General features: G+C 39.2%; 1 protein-coding gene across 2 annotated transcripts in view; it reads left to right on the top strand.

The window, feature by feature from the left end:
* SCAF4 (SR-related CTD associated factor 4) overlaps positions 1-21,231 on the top strand; it is a 61,427-nt gene extending 40,196 nt beyond the window's left edge. Inside the window, exons 13-20 of one of the 2 annotated variants that reach the window (XM_061415499.1) lie at positions 736-836; positions 1,267-1,380; positions 2,086-2,242; positions 3,321-3,478; positions 4,832-4,997; positions 5,087-5,173; positions 5,331-5,522; positions 19,920-21,231. In XM_061415499.1, the coding sequence (XP_061271483.1) occupies positions 736-836; positions 1,267-1,380; positions 2,086-2,242; positions 3,321-3,478; positions 4,832-4,997; positions 5,087-5,173; positions 5,331-5,522; positions 19,920-20,866 (1,922 nt within the window). In that variant the 3' untranslated portion in view covers positions 20,867-21,231. The remainder of the gene's footprint in view (positions 1-735; positions 837-1,266; positions 1,381-2,085; positions 2,243-3,320; positions 3,479-4,831; positions 4,998-5,086; positions 5,174-5,330; positions 5,523-19,919) is intronic. The other variant, XM_061415528.1, reaches the window with a different exon arrangement.
* Positions 21,232-22,457: the final 1,226 nt, after the last annotated feature.

The following is a 22,457-nucleotide window of genomic DNA, read 5'->3' on the forward strand; positions in this document are numbered from 1 at the left end:
GGAGATCCAGCCAGTCCATTCTGAAGGAGATCAGCCCTGGGATTTCTTTGGAAGGAATGATGCTAAAGCTGAAACTCCTGTACTTTGACCACCTCAGGCGAAGAGTTGACTCATTGGAAAAGACTCTGATGCTGGGAGGGATTGGGGGCAAGAGGAGAAGGGGACGACAGAGAATGAGATAGCTGGATGGCATCACTGACTCGATGGACGTGAGTCTGAGTGAACTCCGGGAGTTGGTGATGGACAGGGAGGCCTGGCGTGCTGCGATTCATGGGGTCGCAAAGAGTCAGACACAACTGAGTGACGGATCTGATCTGATCTGATCCTGGTTCCATTTCTGGAAGTACTACTGTAATTTTCTAGAATTTTTAAAACTTATATGGGGTTTTGGGCTTTCCAGGTGGCTCAGTGGTAAAGAATCTGCCTGTAGTTTCAGGAGACACAAGAGACCTAGGTCATGAAGATTCGCTGGAGGAGGAAATGGCAACCCACTCCAGTATTCCTGCCTGGGAAATTCCATAGACAGAGGCGCCTGGTGGGCAACAGTCCATGGGATCAAAAAGAGTCGTACGGGACTGAGCAATTGAGCCGTAGCACATATGGTGCTTTATTCTTAAACTTGTGGATATCATAATGTAACTCATGCATGTTTTCTGTAATGATTTTTTTCATGTAAAGTACAGAGCTGCTCAGTATGGAATGTGTATATTTTTATGATTATAATTTTATTTTAAGTTTGTAGTACTACACTCTGGGTGGGACAGCTGGACAAAAGGACTACTCAGCAGGATGTTGCCAGTCTTTTAGAAGAGTTTGGTCCAATTGAATCAATTAATGTGAGTATTTATTAAATTTCTTAACCACAGTAGATAGAAGTGGTTAATGTTATTTTGCGAAATTAAGGACTTGAGACCTAAGTTAAAATTGGTCTAGGTTTGTAGAAGATGTGGCTGGAGTTGAGGTGTTCTAAGTTTTTGTTTAGCATTTAAGTACATTTTTTGGATAACCAAATTTAATCTAAAATCTTTTTCTAAAAATGACTTTATATAACAAAGCTTGGGGCTGTAGATTGTTGATGATTGGCAGTTGAGACTAAACTGGAGCCACCAGTTTTCAAATTTTTTTAAACTCCAGTTATAGAACACAGGGCTCTGGAGTGTGTAGGGGATTGGAATTGAGGTTGTTGGAACTGACTGCTTAATATTATGTCTTGTTGCTTTTTGGTTTTGTTATCATGTTTTATAATATTAAAATCTTTTTGAGCAGATGATTCCTCCCAGAGGTTGTGCCTATATTGTTATGGTTCATAGGCAAGATGCTTATCGTGCCCTGCAAAAACTGAGCCGAGGGAACTACAAAGTGAACCAGAAATCCATAAAGGTACTGTTTTATCATTTATAATTCATTTTTTAAAAAATGTAACATATATTATGAGACTTTTAAAAACTGTAGTTTTGGACACTGGCGTATTATTACATGTGCATCTTTTTTTTAAGAGGTTATCTCCTAAGGGTTACAATTTTAAATGCTAGGTATATGGTAGAATTTTGTCTTTTTTTTTTTTTTTTTTAAGTTTGCCATCTCAGAACTATGGAAAATAATCACTAAAGATAGAGGGAAAGATATAGGTACATGGGTGTTCTTCCTCTGAGGGGTCAGAGTCAGTGTTTCCTTAAAGTCCCAATACCCTGTTCCACACTTGGATTTCACTGCAAAAGGATTTTGTCTAATGTTGAGTAATTCTGATGTACCCAAGACTTTTAAAAGTGTTCCCTACTTTCTTATGCCCAATCAGCCAGTCCCTGATAAAATTTTCCCTTTTCTCTTAGTTTTATGCTGTCTGAGTAGGGGTGATTGGAAGAGTGAGAAGGAAGGTCATTGACAGTCAGATTTCCTTCTAGGACAAACAAGAGTGGGATGAAAGGGTAACCAGATTCCTGGTGCCAAAGATGCTTTGAGTGAGCCCCATGGGTAGCCAGGCCAGATTGTTCCCTTGCTGACCAAGTCTGAGTGATTGGAATCATGGGAAACAGTTTATGACATTCTTCTCCTTTCCTTTTTATATTTTAACAAATGTTGAACTAGATTGCCTGGGCCCTAAACAAAGGAATAAAAGCAGATTATAAGCAGTATTGGGATGTAGAACTTGGTGTTACTTATATTCCATGGGACAAAGTCAAGCCTGAAGAACTGGAGAGTTTCTGTGAAGGAGGAATGTTGGACAGTGATACACTTAATCCAGGTAAAGTAGTATTTAATTTTTTTTAATGTATTTATTTCCTTGGTAGTACTATGACAAATGTTTATTCTTTGCCTTAGGAACTGTTTTTTGAGGTTTTTCAAATACCCACTATGTGGGTGCTAGTCTCTCCATTATAAACTAAGGGAGCAATGGTGAATAAGACAAATGTGGCCTTTGCCCTTATGCAACTTACATTTAGTGGGAGAGATGCAGACACAAATAATTACTGATTGTGGGGTTCATTATTCATTATAATATTAAGTGGATCTTAAGTAGACTTTTTCAGTGTAAAAAACTAACAGATCAGATGAGTCTTAAACTGAACATTGTTAGTAAGATCCACTGCCTCATAATAATTTCTTTGAAAATGTTTAAATGTCCAGAGAAGCCATCAAAAGTAAACATGTAAGATGAGGAGATGCAGTTATTTGAAGCCTGGATATTAAAAATGCCAGGTTGATAGTGGAATTTTCATTGGGGAAAATGCCAGCCTGTGGGGACATGACCTGGAGAAAGAGAGATAGCAGGACAAAGAGGAGCACAGGATGGCATGGCAAAATAGAGGAAATATTTCACACATTACAGAACTTCAGTCAGGAGTGCGGAGCTGGACTTGCCCCACATACCACCTCCTCCCTGCGCGTGCACAGCGCCTTCACTTACGGATAGAGCTAGGCGTTTCTGTTCAGGCAGACAGGTGTTGAAGGTCTGTGCTCTAGGTGTTCTGGGCGTCTCTGGTCCAGGATAAAAAGAACTCTGCTCCTCCTTCCCAGGGTCTTTGATCCAAAGACATCCTCCTCCACCATTGTGGTTAAGAACAGAGACTTAAGAGCCAGATGTATCTGGGTTGAATCCCATCTCTGCCTCTGCCAAGCGTGTGTGACTTTGTTTTCCTCTCATAAAATGGGAATAATAATAAATAGAACTATTACATCTGTGTATATATGTATGTATGTATGTGTGTAACAAAGGCTTACATTTTCAGTTTATAATTTTAAACGCAGAAATGATTTTTTTTTAATGTTGATGATATTAAAATCAGAGAGCTTTCTGATTATATTTCTTTAACTCTTCATAGATTGGAAGGGAATTCCCAAGAAGCATGAAAACGAAGTTGCCCAAAATGGAGGAGCTGAAACCTCACACACAGAGCCAGTGTCACCCACACCTAAGCCTCTGCCTGTGCCTGTGCCTCCTATTCCTGTTCCCGCACCGATAACAGTACCGCCTCCACAGGTAAGAGTACTTGGGGCATTGTTGAAGCTTTCAAGCATCTAAAAGATACCTTTCTAAATCTTACTGGTGATGTATGTCTAGATTCATAGTCAAAAGATGTGAGTACATAGACGTGCGTATTAATTTCTTATATATTGGTATGTCAGACCTAATATTTATAAATGCTTTCAAAAACCAGAGTAAATTTCATTTTGCCTTACATCTGCCCAGATTATTCAGTATCTTATTACCTCATAAACTTTTTGACTTGAAATGTGATTTTCCTGCAACATGTTAAGAGCTAAGTAACTAATGTGTTGGTAAGAATTAGAAGTACTTGATCCATACTTTCATGTGTGATTCACTAGATTTTTCTCTTCTTTCAGTACCTTCTTTCCTCAGTTTCTCACATTAAAACCGAATAAGTAAATCTAAGCTATCTCAGGGCTGGGTTGCCTAGCTTCTTGATTTTCCTCAATGTTAGGAGAAAAGTACATGCTTTGGTACATTCTTAGCGGTGACATTTTATAAATGGATTCCCCAAATTGGCACTCCTTACGCAACCTTTTGGATATGACTTCCAGTGCAGGTTTCAGTGTATGTCAGCGCTCACTTAAAGAAACTTGACTAATCTGTTAAGATTGATACTTTTTTTTTTTTTAAGCAACAACTAAAGTGTTGGGTATGTATTAAATGTCAGGCATTAGCACTCCACATTTATTTATTCTCTAATCTCCATAATTATGTGAGGTTGGCACTTTTTCATCTTACAGATGAGTAAACTGAGATCTGCAGAGTGTAATGTAAGTCGCTTTCTCAGGGTCACAAAATGACTTAAAAGGGGGAACAGGCAGTTTGACCCCAGGAACTGTGATCTTAATCACAGTTAAGTGCAAATTACCTGGTAGCTTTTCTTAGAGTTGTATTCCTCAAACTTAATTGACCTGACCGTGAGACATTTTTTTAACAATATTCTGGCAGAACACCAGTGTAGGTGATGGTGAATCACAGTGTGGTATTTGCTTTGATAAGTATAGGGCAAACTGATTTCTGGAAATTCCTTGGTAGCTCAGTGGTTAGAACTCCATGCTCCCACTGCAGAGTTGCAGCTTCAATCCCTGGTGGGGGAACAAAGATCCTGCAAGCCACATGGAGCAAGCAGCCCAGAATTTTTAGAAAAGGGGAAAAGTATGTAGTTTCCATTGTTTTGGAGTGGGTACAGATTACCACTGTTATCTAATAAATGTATTCACATAATAAGCCCAATTTAGAGATACTGGTTTTTTTCAGCAAGGTATTTTCTTTGTCTCTACCCACTATATGAGTGAGAGGGTGGCTAGATACGCGGCTTCATTTTCCTTTCTTTCTTTCTAGGTCCCACCACATCAGCCAGGACCTCCGGTAGTTGGTGCTCTCCAGCCACCTGCTTTCACGCCTCCTTTGGGAATTCCACCTCCAGGCTTTGGGCCTGGTGTTCCTCCTCCTCCACCTCCGCCACCGTTTTTGCGCCCAGGATTCAACCCAATGCATCTGCCACCAGGTACACTAAGTTATTTGAGAAGATACTCTCTTTTAAGAGCCTGAAATAAAGTGACACAACTTAAGTTGGCATTGTTTTTCTTATTCTAGGTTTTCTTCCCCCTGGACCCCCACCTCCTATAACTCCACCAGTATCCATTCCTCCTCCTCACACTCCACCAATAAGCATCCCAAACTGTAAGCATGTTTTTCCTTTGTGTTCACTTGTCCTCTTGGAGTTGGGAGTAGGAGGGAGAATGGACCAGTAATAGGTTCTGTAGTATGGCAAAAGCATGTTAACCGGGGTGATAATTAATTATTCAGCTTCACATGTTGATGTAATTATATTCCTTAGCTACTATCGCTGGTATAAATGAAGACACTACAAAAGACTTATCTATTGGAAATCCCATTCCAACAGTGGTGTCTGGGGCTAGAGGAAACGCCGAGTCTGGTGACAGTGTGAAAATGTATGGCTCTGCTGTGCCACCTGCTGCACCCACGAATCTGCCTACCCCTCCTGTAACCCAGCCTGTTTCACTTCTTGGTAAGTTCATTTTTTTTATCATTAGTTTTCTTTCCCCTTCCCAAGTTAGGCTTTTTAGAAACAGTGTTCATTTTGGTAAATTATTCTCTGAGGCTATTTTCCTTGGAGGAAGACCTTTCTTTTAAATATGTGTACATGGTCTTCACCAAGTCTACCCTTAAGAGACAGCCTCAAAAATGAAATCTTATTTGTTTCTGTCTTAAATAAAACTTTGGATTTGCACATCTTAATTTGGTATAAAAAAGTGATCAGACTAATCTCTATGAACAGGAATTGGTACATAGTCCATGATTAACAGAACCCCAGACATCCTGGCATAGTAAGATACAGACTTTTTTTTTAAGCAACATAGGTTTTTTTTCTGTCTGGATGAATTTTTATATATTTAAAATTCCTGGACTTTGATACCATTCTCTGTAGGCTGGCAAAGAGACTATCTTTGATACATTGCAATAAAATGGCTTTGTTACCTGAGTGACAGTTGCACAGCCTGAGGCAGTGCTTTCCCACTGACCCCTCAGTTTCTTATAAGACTTAACCTGTTGTATTCTTTACCCACAACTCAACTTCTAAGGTCCAAGAAAGTGTGGTTTAGATTGTTCACATCTTTAAGAGGCCTTACCCTTGCTTGCTTGAATTTAAATGATATGCCCTATACTTGTTTCAAGTGTTAATAACAAATTATTATATTTGAAGTGGTATTGCTAACTATAATTAACACTTGATTCTGATAATGGGTAGTTAATTTATCCTTACTATTGTAATGTTTCAATCCTGTGAACTCATTGTATTTTTTAAAGGTGTGTGTTTGTGCACAAATGTTTGTTTTCCTAATCTTAGATTTTTTAAGGAAAGAGCCCTATACTCCTGGGATATAGGGCTGTGGGACATTGGTTTGTGATGTAGGACTTTTACTTTTCACCTGCAGTTTTCAGGACTGTTGGAAATTTTACTTTGTTGCGTGTACTACATTTATAATAAAAATTAATTTGTTTTTAAATGGCATGCTGTCTTCTGCCCTCTCCAAGACTGAGGTTAGGTTAATAATAAACTTGATTTTTATTTTAGTACACAGACTGAGTAATAGTAAAAGAGGATTTATGGTTAAAATTTGTCACAAGTAGTGTACAGTAGTCATTGTAATGATGCAAAATGATTTGTTTGATGGGGAAGTTGCTTAAGAGGTCTATGCCCTGATGGAAGTCAAAGTAGAAGGAACAGTAGTAGACTGGGAGCCAGGAAACCTCAGTATCTTTGGATCTCAGTTTTGTTACAAACCCCCTCCCCCCCAATATTTGTAATAAGATGATTATACAAGAATCATAGTGAATCTAAGTTGGGTAGAATTTTCTGATCACCCTCTTTCCTTTATCCCACACCCATGCCCCTGATTATGAATTCTCACTGAAATGAAATTTCCTACTCTCGTGTCCATAGATATTAATCACCTGAGACTGTTTGCTTGCATTTGTGCTTTTTTTCTGGGTTTAGTAAATTCATTAAATCAGTGAAAAGATTTCATCATCTCTAAGACTTTGATAACCACTACTTTTGAACAACCTTCAAGAATAAATAACCCAGGGAGTTCCCCTGGTGGCCTGATGGTTAGGATTCCAGGCTTTCACTGCCGTGGCTTAGGTTCAGTCCCTGGGCTGGGAACCAAGATCCTGCAAGCCACATGGCACAGCCAAAAACAAATAAGAATAAACAGCCTACCTTTTATTTAACATTTAGGCTTTGGAAACTCTGCCCTTAATTTCTCATCACTACTGAAATGTATAATTTAAACTCTCAGCCAGCATGTGAAACAAAACATATCAAAGCTAGTCAGTGCTAGAAAAATAATCAAATGTCTTAGCGTTTTTTGTTATGTAACATACCTGCTTAGATGTCCATCTCCTCCTACCCACCAGACTGGAAGCTCCATGAGAGAGGAACATTTATTATGTAAGTGGATGGATGGATGCTTTTCAGTGTAGGGCTGTTTATACTTCACCTCTGACGATGATCTTTGTCCTTAACTTTTAAAACAAAAAATTTAGGGAATAAAGGTTGTTCCAGATCTGGAAACATTAAAATCTGATATAGCATAAAAATAAGAACAGTTTTGTTAAAATAAGCACTTTTAAGTAAAATGCAATAGTTTTATTTGAATCATGAAAAAAATACACTTGTTTCCCTTCGATTAGAAATCTTGAAAAGAGTATCCCATGAATTTTGACCTTTTATAGAAGTGAGACTTTTTAATGTATATGCAAATAAAGGAGGATTTATCCAAAAGACTGATCACAATTCCATCATTTTGATAAAGGAATATAGTAATCACATGCAGTATTGTAGTACTAAAGGATCAATTAAGTAGGTTGGATACTGTTGATGTCAACCATGAAACAGAAGACTAGAGCTAAGATGCTTTCATGTTTTCCCTTGGTGCTCTAATGTTTTCTCTTAAGATAATAAAAACCAACATTACACTATACAGAAAATTTTAAGCCTAGGAGGTGATACTTAAACTTCAGCTTCTTCATCTGTGAGACAAGAAATAAAAATGTTAAACCAGGGTGTTGGGGTGATTCAGTTGGACTAACATAAACATATATAAACAGCTGACATGGGGCCTGTCACAAAGTAGGCACTCAGTGAATAGTGGGTGCTTATTACAGGTAAGAAATATCATAGACAATATTTAGAATAAAGAAGAGTATTTATACTTGAAAATTCTAAAATTGTATTACTGTACCTATAATTTATTTTAAATTGTTCTAATTGTCAGCAGTAGAAGTAGCTTTTTTAGGAAAGTATGTATCTTGGCATGGTTGCCTCAGATATTTTTACAGTATATTAAACCAGGTGATAAGTTCACATATATAGAAGTTCCATCATGGCTTAGTGATAAAATGTGTATTGGTTATATAGTAATGGCATTTCATTTAAATAGCATGATATGGTATCTGTATTTATCCTATTAGTGATACTCAAATTGTTTTCTTAAAATGAAAGGTAAATATATCCTTGAGAGTTAACTGAGTTCTTGGATCTTAATTTCTGAAATGTGGCAATGATATTTTTAAACTAGAGGGGCCAGTAAAATGTTCAACAGATCTTCCAAAATTCTGTTGTGGGCCTTGGTTATGAAGGAGGCAGTGGGGTGCTTTAAGGATGGTTTGGTTTAAAGAGTTTTCTGAATGATCAGACTTAAGTTTAGGTGTTAGTTTGGAAGTGATGACTCTCTGGAATTGGGCTGAAGTAGCCCACACCACCAGATTTGTAGAGAACCACCTCCATCTTCTAGAGATTTTTATTGTTTTAGTAACCGATAATCTGAAAACGTAAGAACTATTTGATGCACAATAATAATTCATTACTTGATTTTAAAGGAATCTGTGCTTAATACCTCACACTCCCAAGTAGCTTGCTAGAGCAGTGGTCATTTCATTAAAGTTAATAATTTATAGTTGTTGACCATTTAGAAGAGAAGGAATATTAAAGATGATAGCAATTCAGTACATTCTCTTTACTGTATAAGTGTATGTATTTATTACTTTTCCAAATTTATGTATAACATGTATCTCTAATACAGTGTACAACATATTCTTATTTAAAATTTCATTGTAATGTGAAATTTGGGTTACTTTGGTGTTCCAAACAATAAAAAAATACACAAAAAAATGTTTGTTTGTGTTACATATCTATTGTGTTACCAGCATATCCAAAATATCTTTTCAAGGAAGAAATTAAGCTAAGTCAGACTCATTCCTATTGTGCAAAATTAAAGTCTCTTCTCTTGTCAGGTACATACATTCATTAATTATTATTATACAGAGATTCTCCCCGGTTTTGTCACAGTGCTATAAATGATGGTAAACTTCATAAGTAAGAATTGGGTATGTGTTAGATTGCTTCTTTTTGATAATATTTGTTACCAAAGATTTAAAGCACAAGTCACAGATCAGTGGCCTACAAGCTGAATTGCTAGACAGTAGTATGATGTATTTCGAGCTTGATTTTTCACACTTCCTTGCCTGGTGTTTGATTTTCCATAATTTGAACATGTCAAGAATTATGTAGACCAAATTGGTTTGTAAATTAAACAGTTATATTTGCTTTTATGCCATAGCTGTGACCTTAATACTGTCTTGAAGATGAACAATTTTATTGTCAACTTCTGTAATTCCACTTGATTCTTGAACAGTGCTGGGATTAGGGGCTTCAACTCCCGTGCAGTTGAAAATCCACTTTTAATTTTATACTTGGCCCTCAGTAACCGAGGTCCCACATCTGTAGATTCAACCAACTACATACCCTGTAGTATGTATTTACTGGGAAAGCAGTCTGTGTAAGTGGGTCTGTACAGTTCAAATCTGTTTTTCAAGGGTCAACTGTGCTTTAAAATTGATATTTTAAGTTGTGATTTCACTTAGCTTTACAGTTTTCTCCCCAGAATTTTGATTTTTTGATAATTTTTAATATTGTAAATTAGAACATTAGAGCACCAATCTAATAGTGTGAATAACATTTAAAGGAATTCTGAAGAAAATTCTCAATATTTTTTTAATGGTAATGTCTAATTTTTAAAACACTTCTTACATTTTAATTTTTTTCTTATTGTAGACTTGGTTGTGATGTTGGTTATATTAAATTATAACCTAGAGGGGTCTACCAAATGTTCCTTTGTCCTGTAAAAGTGTTCTTTGAAAGCTTTAAAATATTTGAATTGGTGCTCTAAATATTGCGTTTTATTATTCCACTAGTGTTTTATACTTAGAAATGCTTCCAAAATACTCATCACAGTGCTTCTTTCAACTTTGTATAAAAAACATTGTTCAATGAATGACTAATAGTGATCAATCCACAACAAATACTTACTTTGGGTATGAATTTATACATGAATATACTGTATTTTCTCAGAAGGTGAAGCACTTCAAACAAAACCTTGGCAAAGTCTTGCACAAAAACGTGAAAGGTGCTTATCACATTGTCTCCATCTCTGTCTGCACCTTCTAGGCTGCAGAACTCCAACCTAAAGAGTCTCTTTTTAATTGAAACCTGACAGCTTTTGGGGCCTAAGGAAGGTAGGAGGGACAGAAACTCTGGGCTCTAGATTGATTTTTGGTAGACAAGTATAATGCTATGAAGAATTGCAGGTAAGATTTTTTCCAGATAACACTGAGAATTATGGATGATCTCATTCAGTGATGGATTACCAGTATATCCCAGACTTCTTGACTCCAGTAGTACAACTCTTAACTCCAAGTCACACCTGTTATGCCTCTGAATACAAACTCAAATTCTAAAAAACAACTATAAAAGATCTATAGGAAAATTGACCAAACCTTATTGTAGATTGTTTTGCAAAAAAAAAAAACCAAGAAGTCATTTTTAAGAGATAATGGTTTCTGTTTTTTTCATTTAAAATTAGGGTTTTCATGTCCTATGCCATGCTAAAAATAGATATACGGCTTAGTGTACTTACACTATATTATTGAAACTCAAATTTCTTTTAAGTTTTTGCTAACATACCTTTTTTTTTTTTTTTGGTGTAGTAATGTATAATGCAATCTAACATGTGCTCTCTCTCTCATTCTTTGAAAACTAGCTCATTTTTTTCATTCTCCCCAGCTCCCAACACAGTACCTGCTAGAAGAATCACCTGGGAGTCTCTTCAGAATAATTATGCCCTAATTGTTATTAATTGGTGAATCTAGGCAAAGGAAATACATGTTTGGGTTGTACTATTATTTCAATTTCCTGAAGGTCTGTAGTTTAAAAGAAAAAAGACAGCTTTCAGTGGTTCAACAACCATATATCTGTATGCCTAGAGGCTCTCAGGGCGTTGATGGGAGAGAGAAGAGTGGCTGGTATATCTTTTTCCTTGTGTGAACAGATTTCGAATTAGGTTCATGCACAGTGCCACAGTGGCATTCTTTTGGAATCAAAAAAGGTGGAACTGCAACTGGGAGCGGAAAAGGAGGTTGTGAAAGAACATTGCAGCTTTTCTCAAAATAAATTTCAGGTCTTCATAGGTAAGGAAAGAGACCACCCTGGGGAGAGACTGTTTTTGCCCCCTGAGAGGTATCTTGTCTATGAGTTTAGTTGTCGGTTTATGCCACCACCATACATTCATATGTTCTACATGTTTACTCCCAATACCTACTGTGGACCAGGCAGCGTTCTGGGTACTAGAGATACCTGAATGACGAGAAGGCCTGTCTTCCTGGAGCTTACATTCTAGCAGGGACTTAGATAAATAAGTAAACTAATAATTTCACATGAAGATATTCCTGTGAAGAGAGTAAAGCAGAGAATGGGATTGGAGGAATGTCGTGTAAAGTGTACTGTTTTGAATAAAATGGCTGGAGAAGGCTTCTGAGGAGGTAATATAGAGAGAAATAATAAGAGGAAAGAGTCGTGTAGATACAGAGGAAGAACATCTCATTTAGAGAAGACAGAAGGGGAGCCTGGACTGAGAACAAACTACAGAGGGCTGTAGGGCTGGAACAAGGTGAACATAAGAGCAGCCGTGATGAGTTCAGAGCTAGTTACCAAGGGTCAGTCAGGAGTGCAACAGGAAGTGTAGGTTTGAACACTTGTGAACTAGTTTCCATTTTTCAAAGGATTGTATATGGCAGTTCTGGAGAAAGCAAACTGCAAGAGTTGGTAAGAGTGGAATGAGGGGACTATTTTGGATGAAGATAGAGCCTTCAAAGTGACTCTCCTAACTTACATACGTGAGAGAAGAGCCAAGAATGACTACGTTTTGTTGTTTGTTTTTTTTTTAACCTGAGCATTTGGTAGTGTAATCGCCATTCCTGAAATGGGAAAATCTCAAAGAGGTGTGGGTTTAGGGTGAGGATGTCAAGTTAAATATGTTGGATGTTTTGACATTTAGGTGCAGATGTCAGCTAAACATCTGGTAAAGATAAGTTCTGGTGTTGTCAGCAAATATAAACGACATTTACAGCCACCAGTCGTGAAATTACCTAGGGAGGGGATGTAGTACGAGGGATGAGCCCAGGAATACTGCAGCACTTAGCAGTTGAAAATACAGTATGGAGAACTAAGAGTTTGTGTATATCAATCATTTAAGCCTTACAATTCTTTGAAGTCGACACAGTTATCCCCATTTTGTAGATAGAGTGTAAGAGGCATAAAGAGATGAAATAACCTGCCCAAGGTCACAGCTCCAAGTGGTAGTGCCTAGAATTCAAGGTATCCTCGTTCCAACACCCATGCTTTTAGCCACTGTCCTGTGCTGTTCCATCCAGCAGAGGCGCAGCCAGGGAGCTAGGAAACAGTAGAGGGAGGTACTCTGGAAGCTGAGTAAAGAAAAGTTCCTAGGGAGGAGGGAGACGGCAACCACCAGAGGCCATTGTTGGGTCAAAGAGGAGCGCTGAGACTTGCCAACTGGATTTAGCAAAATGAAAGCTTCTGGGTGACTTTGGGAAACGTGGTTTTATTGGAGTGATGGGTTCAAAAGCCTGTATAAGAGTGTGTGTGTGTATATATATATATATATAGGAGAGAATGAGAGAGAGGAGGCAATGGTACAGTAATTCTGGACATCCTACTCTGAGGAGATGTGCCATATGGGGGAACATTAAAATGGGGGTGAGAGCTGAAGGGAGATCCACAGTGAGGGAGGGTTTTTTTGTTTTTATTTCTAAAAGATAGACAAAACTCCAGCATGTTATTACTGGAAAACCCGGGAGAGGGGAAATTTTTGATGCAGCAAAAAAGATTTGCTAGGTTGATATTCTTAGGTAGATGAGAGGGGGCCCTAGATTTGGTGTTTGAGTGTGGGGCTTCATTTAGCCTTTGGAACACATGTTCCAAACAGATGTTCACAGACGGAAGGAGCAATACGGATACAGGTGCAGGTAAAGGGTAGGTTTGGTGGTAGGTGGGTGGATGAAAAAGTCTTAATAAATGCCTTCTTTTAATGCTATACCAACTAGGATAAATAAAACTTACTTCCATTTAACATTACTTGGTAATGAAATGAAGTACTTTGGATGGGCCTTGAAAGGATACGCTAAGTCAAAGAATCTAGTCACAGAGGGTCGTGTATTGTATGATTCCACTTACATGAAATGTCCAGAATAGCCGAGTCCATAGAGACAGGAAATGGGATGTATGGTTGCCTGGAGGTTGGGGGGAAATGGGGAATGGTAGTTAATGAATACAGGGTTTCTTTTTGAGATGATAAAAATTGTTCTAAAATTTATTTTGATGGTTGCCCAACTGAATATATTTAAAAACATTGAACTACACCCTTTACATGGGTGAATTGTAGGCTATATGAATTTTACCTCTCAAAAGCTATATAAAACCAACCAGGTAAGAGCAGACAATTAAGGAAAAATGAACATTTGAAACAGATACCTAGAAGCATATGAATGTGAATTGACTCACGAAATTAGAATTGGTGGCCAGGATTAAGGGAGAATTTGTGGTTGTAGTTACAAACAAAATGAGGCCAGTCAGCATGTTGGGGGTGGTGCCCAGCCGTATTCAGGTGCAGATTAGGTAGAAGTGTTGCATTTAAAACCAATTTCTGAGCAGCATGGTGAGGGAGAACCATGGACTCCCAAGACAGGTAAGGAGGAAAGGAAAGACGTTGCGGGCATGGGGAACATGATCCTAGTGGGATTGACAGTTGTTTGGGGCACTTGAAAATGAGAATTTTGAAGTAACGAAGTTGCTTCTGATGAAAAGTCCAGGACTTCCCAGAGGCATTGGCTGTGGTAGAATGAAAGACATGATGATTGGTGGAGAAGAGGCAGAAGAACCATCCTTTCTGCTGATTGGCCTTTTCAGATGTTCCCTCTGCCCTTCCTCCCCTTGCTTTCCCCCCTTTCCTTCTTCACATAGCAGATCCTTGCTTTTAAAAAAAAAAAAAAAAAAAATCCAACTTAAATTTACATCATCTGTGAAAGAATACAACTAACACATTCAGCTGGTCTCCACCACAGTAAATAAGTCAAGCTTTATTCTTCTGAGATTTCAAGGTCCACACTGGTCTCTAACCATATCAACCTTCTCCTCCCACACCACCCCTTTAGCCTTTTAACATACTTGTTTCTTATTTCCCATGATCACCAACATCTTTGCTATAGAAAGCAGTGGCATCTCTCTAATCTTGATACTTGTGTTTTAGTTGTGGAACAGTTGAGGGCTTTTTGACTCATAGGAAATAGCCTTGGCTATTTAAACTCCAATGAGTTTCTTGCCCAGTGGCTTGGACGGTAAAGAATCCACCTGCAATGCAGGAGACCCAAGTTTGATCTCTGGGTCAGCAGGACCCCCTGGAGGAGGGTATGGCAACCCACTCCAGTATTCTTGCCTGGAGAATTCCATGGACAGGAGAGCCTGGTGGGCTACAATTCATGGGGTCGCAGAGTCCGACATGACTGACTTAGCACACATGCACGAGTTTCTTCTACTCCTTGAATTTAAATAATTTGTCTGCCTTAAAATCTTGCTGCATTAGAAAATTTGGAGTTTTCTATCTACTGTACTGTCTCCCCAGGTCTGAATTCCTTTTTTGTTTCATCCATATTCTGGATAAGTTAACACCATGACTCTTAATCTTCTGAGCTCTATACATTTAATCAATCTCTTGAGCACATTTCCATCAGGTGTAGCCCAGGCCTCTCCAACCCTCAGTGTTACCATGTGAAGTTTGTCGTCTGTCTCCAAAAATTGCTTCTGTTATTAAATTTCTGCATTGCACAGATGCCTCCATCCTCGTTCAAAGCAGAGAGCTGTGTTCCTCCAGCTCTTGGATTCTTCCAGTCCTGCTGTTGAAAAGCTTAAATGTTCCTCCTTCTCTAGCACCTCTTTCAGTTGTCTCTCACCTCTGTCCCCTGGATTCTTGAAATAAGAGCCTCACTACTCTCTAGTATCCTCCCTCCTCCCCCTTCTTGCTTTCCTGAAAGAGGGATCTTCCGAAAACGAACATAGGACCATCCCTGCTAAAAATCCCTGTGTGGTTTTCCCACCTCTCTAGATCAGTCCAAGTTCCTTATCACGCATGGAAGACCTGGATGCCCCGGCCTACCTTGTTCAGCCTCACACATCTCATCTTTTTTTCTTTTTCTAATTTGTAATTGATAGCGATTTATATTTGTACAGGTTGTAGCTGCTTCAATAATAAACCTCACCTTCTTTCCTCGATTTTCATTCAAAAGACATTCTGCTGCAGTAACAGCACACTTTACTGCTTCAGCTTGCTAATAGGCCTTTTCAGCAGTGCCATCCTCTTGATCGTAACATTCTTCATTCCTAATGTTGGCCTGAGTGTTTTTGTCTTCTGCTGACACCTAATTCAGACATCTCATGGGACTCCTGCTCATTTTCACACACACCGACTTGTATCAGTTTTACTTTTGTCACCATCCTAGTGTGTGCCATCTCTTAGAGCAGTTAACATTTGTTTCTACTAGGCTGTATTCTGTTTGAAGGAAAAGATTATTATTTTTAGTCCTTATATCCCCAGCACATGCTTCCCTGGTGGCTGAGTGTTAAAGAATCCACCTGCCAATGCAGGTTTGATCCCTGGGTCGGAAAATTCCCCTGGAGAACGAAATGGCAACCCACTCCAGTTTTCTTGCCTGAGAAATCCCATGGACAGAGGAGCCTGGCAGGCAACAGTCCACAGGGTAGACACAGGTTGGGACACAGCCACTAAAGAACAACATCCCCAGCACAGTAAATGTGGTAACAATGTAAAAAAAGCTTCGATGTTCAACATACGTATGGGTGATTTTTTTTTTTTTTGAAGTTTGTAACTCTGGAAAACTTGTCCATGGTATATTGCACATCAAACTTTGAAATAAAATGAATAATTACGTTGAATGTCCTTTAGACCTGGGGAACTCACTACATATCCACTGGTGTGTGTGTAACATCAGCTTTCCTAATGAAAATGAAATTCAGCTGTTATCCCTACCAGGAACTTACACCACCTGATATATTTTTTTAATCAAATGTAACTTTAATTAAAAGCAGTACTTTTTTGTTCACTGCAGAACAACAACAGATGAGCAAAAAAATCAGTAATTCTACCACTTGTGTATTTTGAAGGCCAACATTTGAAACTATGGAAATACTGTCAGGGGAGTCTGTACTTTGTTGGCCCATAAAGGGTTAAAGGGAAATCAGCTTATTTATGAAAGAGAAAAATTATTTGAGTGTATAATATTTTAAGTAAATCCTAAATATCCACATATGTTAGATAGATAAATTAGGCAATGGGTTTTTTTCTTTATAAAAATATGCTTTGGGGAATTCCCTGGTGGTCCAGTTGTTAGGACCCTGCATTCACTGCCATGGGCTCTGGTTCAATACCTTGTTGGGGAACTAAGATCCCAAAAGCTTCATGTCGTGGCCAAAAATTAATAAATAAAAATTTATTTGTAGGAGGTTTCATTATATGGGACTTCCCTGGTGGTCCAGTGGCTAAGACTTCACTCTCCCAGTGCAGGGGCTTGGGGTTCAGTCCCTGGTCAGGGTACTAGATCCCACACGCCACAACTAAAGACCTGGTTTGACAAAATAAATATTAATATATACATATATATATATATATGCATGTACTGTAAAAGTTAACCCTGTTAAGTCCGTCTGTATGTACCCTCAGATGCATGTTACAAAGAACTTAGAAATGCGTTCCTAGAGATGGGTTTAGAAAGAATCATTGCCCATGTGATCTCTGTACAAAGATAGAGATTGGCTTTTGGCAGCTGTCAAATTGGCAGTTGAGGAAGCCGTCAGTATTCCCATTGTCCTGCAAAGGTCTGTTTCCTCTTAAAGATTCATCTGAACTTAATTCTTTTGTTATAATAAGATACTTTTAATCCCTTCCCCATCCCTGTAGTGTAATTTATTTTTTTTTTTTGTAGTGTAATTTAAAACTTGGTATTGGCCCCTTGAGCTTATAGTTAGGTCCTAGAATGTGCCACACCAAGTCTTTTAACAGAGTAAACATTTATCATTTTTTTCCTTGAGTAAAAGCTGGTGGGAAATGAAAATTTTATTTAGGTGCTTCTGTATATGATTAACTATTGAAAGAGACTGTACATGGGTACATACACTTTATGTTGCTTGTTTTGAGTTAAAGTCCACAAGTGTTGGTACTGTATGATTTCTTTAAAAAGTGGGAGCAAGGAAATAACCTTAGATGCCAGGTTGTCTCACTATATGGTCCAGTCTCAGTAAATGTACAATAAGTGGCATCAAGAAAGTTTGCTGTGAATTTCATATCATTCTGAGGTAGAGTATAAGTTCTGTGTTATGCTCATTGTCTGGGATTTTCTTAAGAGTGTGAAGAGTGTATGAAGGGCTGAGGTCTTTGCCTCATTCATCCAGTTCATCATTTGTGGGTTTTCATTATGGTAATTAACATTTTCTTAGGCCTGATATATGGAAGCTTAATTTCTTTCAATTACCAAACTGCTTGACTCTAAACTGTGGTGGATATTGGGGAACCAGGAGAGGCTAATAAGATCTTAATGATCAGAAATACAAAACATAGTGTTTTTGCAAAGTGAAATACTTAGTGTTAAGATATTTACCATTTGTCAAAATAGATGTGTAGAATAATAACTGCAGCACTTAGCGATATGCCAAGCTCTGAGCTCATGCTTAAGTGTTTTATCCCATTTAATATCAGCAAAAAGCAGGTATTATTATCCGTATTTCTGAGGCATGTGTCCAGGGTCACTCCTGTGTGAGGTTTTTTTCACCAAATGTTTCTCTTTAAGCATTTAAAAGAAGGTACTCTAAGTAAAGTGATAAGAGTTACAACTTCATGTTAAGAGTTATAACTGATACACGTACATTTTCAGTCCACTCTTTTTAGTTCCTAAGTCTGACAGAGTAGTATTGGACCATATGTTCGGAGGAGCAAAAACTGAAGTAGAAATTCTTGTCTTCCATATTAGTAATAATTGTGTATACAGAAAACCTATTGTTAGGATTTAGTAGGACTTCCTTAAATGTTTGCTAAAGTGAGTGGGAGGAAGTGATTGAAACTGTAAACATAAAATAACATGATGTTGGGGATGGGGGAAAGATGAAAAAGTATTGGGTTTACTTCCAGGTTATTTTTCTGTCAGTGTTGCACAAGCATTTCTCTCACCATGGCCACTTGATAGTCATAACCTACAACTTGCCAAAGACATCTCTGCAGTATGTGAGTAGACGGCACCTTCTGATAATACCTGAACGTTTTCCTTTTTCGAGTAACTTGTTGTATTGTTAATATTTGCAGAGAAATGAGAGAGGTGATGATACCTGTTACTTAATTAAGTTGTGAAACAAATCCTCCTTTTCTATATCATACATGATGGGTTGAATTTGACTGTTACAATAAAGCATAAACAAAATGCCTCCTGTAAGTAGGAAATAAGACTGGTAGTCATTGTCACTTTCAGCAGCACTAACTTTTATCAGTCTTGCCATCTTTGGGAAAATGAATAGAAGGTGAATAGCTGAGCACTCAGCATAGTTCAGCAGTCATTTTGGCATAGCAGTTTACATGTTATGCTGTGCTTTAAAAAGAGACTTGTGAAAACAAACTCTCCGTTCTTGTGTTGATCTTTGTTTTACAAGCATTAGTGTTTTCGATCCATGGGTTGGGAAGATCCCCTGGAGAAGGATATGGCAACCCACTCCAGTATTCTTGACTGGAAAATCCCATGGACAGAGGGGCCTAGTGGGCTATACAGTTCATGGACCACCACCAGTATTCTTGCCTGAAAACTTCTAAGAGGAGCCTGGCAGGCTATAGTCCATGGGGTCACAAAGCGGCTGAGCAACTGAGCACATGACTGCACGTTAACTACGTAAAGCATTTTAGTGTCATAGACTCAAAGAAACCTCCCTCTTCACTGGATTTTCTGGGTCATTGACCCCATTTTTCTCCTAATAGAAAGTCAAAGTAAGACTTAGAGTAAAAAATTTCTAAGAGTACACCTGAAATAAGTTTCAGTTGGCTCAGCTAGTTCATTTCTTTATCTCATTAGGACATAGTACATTGTGTTTCTCAAGCATTTTGAGTGGTAAAACAGCTGCTAATCAAGGCTGTGCGGAAGGACGTTTTGATATACTTTTTCCAAAATGTGGTATATTAGTCTCCTTATGTGACATATTTGGACCTCAACCTGTATTAGGTAGGTGTGTGTACATAACTGTATGATGTATCTTTAGGACTGCTTGCCATGGATTGTTGCTGGGACTTCACATTGAGTTTCTCCTGGGTAGACTGTCAAACAGTATGACATTGGAAGATTGTGAATTTCATTTTGCTCCAAGCACCACAGGAAACAGCTGAAAATAGAATATGCCGTCTTCTGTGTTGCTTTATTTACAGTCTCATTTTTATTGCCTCATCAGGTACCCAAGGAGTTGCACCAGGTCCCGTCATTGGGCTCCAGGCCCCGTCCACTGGTCTTCTCGGTGCCCGACCTGGCCTGATCCCACTCCAGCGCCCGCCAGGAATGCCTCCACCTCACTTACAGCGGTTTCCCTTGATGCCACCTCGGCCCATGCCTCCACACATGATGCACCGAGGCCCACCACCAGGCCCGGGGGGCTTCGGAATGCCTCCGCCTCATGGAATGAAAGGCCCATTCCCACCCCACGGCCCCTTCGTCAGGCCTGGCGGGATGCCAGGGCTCGGGGGCCCGGGGCCGGGCCCGGGGGGTCCTGAGGACCGAGACGGAAGGCAGCTGCCGCCACAGCAGCAACAGCAGCAACAGCAGCAGCCACCTGCACAGCCGCCGCCGCAGCAGCCGCCGCCAGCCCAGCAGCCGCCGCCGGCTCAGCAGCAGCCACAGCCGTTCAGAAATGACAGCAGGCAGCAGCAGTTCAATTCAGGTAGAGACCAAGAAAGGTTTGGAAGAAGATCCTTTGGAAATAGGGTGGAGAATGACCGGGAACGGTACGGGAACCGTAACGATGATCGAGAGAATAGTAACCGTGAGAGGAGAGAGTGGGGAAGGAGGAGCCCCGACCGGGACAGGCACAGAGACTTGGAAGACAGGAATAGACGTTCTAGTGGGCATCGAGACAGAGAGAGAGATTCTAGAGATAGAGAGTCTCGTAGAGAGAAGGAAGAAAACCGAGGCAAGGAGAAGCCCGAGGTGGCAGACAGGGCAGGCAGTAACAAGACCGTGGAACCTCCCATTAGCCAAGCGGGAAACGTAGACACTGTTTCAGAACTTCCTAAGGGGGAGCCTGGGCCTGCAGTCGCAAAGCCTTCTGAAGAGTTACCTGCTGAGGCTACCTCATCCGTCAACCCCGAGAAGGACCCCGGCTCAGCAGCAGAGGCTCCTCGTTAAGAGACTGGGATCTGTCGGATATGACAGCAACACAGGAGGGTAGGGCTTGGGGTGTACAGATGCTGTATTATACCTGCTCCCGCTATGTCACAGCCCCGCAGTAGTTGGTGGGAGCTGTAAGCAATTTGATTGCTTCCCTTCTATTTAAAAATAGTCACAAAATAACAACAAAAAAAATACTGAAAATATGAATAAATATTACCCTTTTTGCTGTAACTTTTTAAAAGTTTTGACTTTAAAAAGTTTACAAATCGTAATTAGAAGTGCTCTCTATTTTTTTTTTTTTTAATTTAAGACAAGGTAACGGTGAAAGCTCCTCAAAAAACAATAGGGATGTTTTTAATAAACTCTATTTTCGTAACAAACTTTTAACGTGTGCTATTCTTCCTACACTGCATTAAGGTAGAAAAGGACTGTTCATCAAAGTTTGAGCGGTTAATGCTGTATTAGTCTAAATTAGACTTGTTGATTTGATGGGAACAGACATCTTTATGTAGTTATTTTCAAACACTTGATCTGTAATATTTTTGATTTTTAGCATTTCAATCTTAAGGCAAAAGTTAGTGGTTTTAATGTTAACTGAAAAGCTTGAGTTTTGGGATTCAATCAAGGTGTTCTCCTCCCCACCCGCCACCCATTGGCTTTGTGGTAAATGTTGCCCTAAATAATTGGTAAAAAAAATTCTTTGCTAAGGGAACATTGGACCCCAACATTGCCAATTGTACTATAAATTATTGCCTGGGTATTACTTCTTTAGAAGGCTGGTTGTCTTTCTTACCATCCCATTAAATTTTTCAAAAAGGTGAAAGAAAATCAACGTTAGTGTCTGCAGCTTTATTAGCTTTTTGTCTCATCTGTTTAAGAACTTAAATGCAGCCCCCACTGTTTCTATAACCCTTGCCTGTTGCCTCTCTTTTCCCCTACTGAGCAGAGGTAAACTGAGCTTTTCACCCCTGCAAAGTACTCGCTCTTCTTTAAAATAATTGGGTTAACTAGGAAGAACGGTTGTGAGTTATCCAAGAACTGTTACATGAAGATATTTAAAGGGAAAACCTGTACCTGAAGTAGTACAGAGAAGCGGTTACATAAAGCTGCTGAGCTAGTGCCAAGGAAAAGACCAACCATTAACACAACCCAAGTATTTATGGCCTTGAAGCTCTTTTCTCCTTAAATTATGTGTCTAAACTGTCCTAGTTTGTGTGCTGGTACAGCTTCTTCACCCTCATCCCGAGGCCAAGCTGCTTTATTTGGTTTTGATTTTCTGCAGCAAGATCCTTAATGGGTGGTGGGGGGAAATGTACCCGGGCAACGTTTGGAAAATAAGAGAAAATCCCGTTTCACATATGTAGACCTGAGTCATAAGCTTACCCTGGTGTATGTTGGCCCACTGAGTGTCAAAAGGCCTAGCTGAAACCGCTTCTGGAAATACACATCTGATTAGTGTTCGGGTTTCAAGGAAACAGTCCAGTATTTCCAATTGAAAGTATTAAGGTCACCCTATTTGCTCATGACAAAACCCCAGAAGTATTAAGTGGGAGTAATTACATTTGAGGCCTTAAAGACCCAAGCAAGTCCATTTATGTAACAAACT

This window comes from Bos javanicus, chromosome 1 (assembly GCF_032452875.1).
Source record: "Bos javanicus breed banteng chromosome 1, ARS-OSU_banteng_1.0, whole genome shotgun sequence".
Lineage (NCBI taxonomy): Eukaryota > Metazoa > Chordata > Mammalia > Artiodactyla > Bovidae > Bos > Bos javanicus.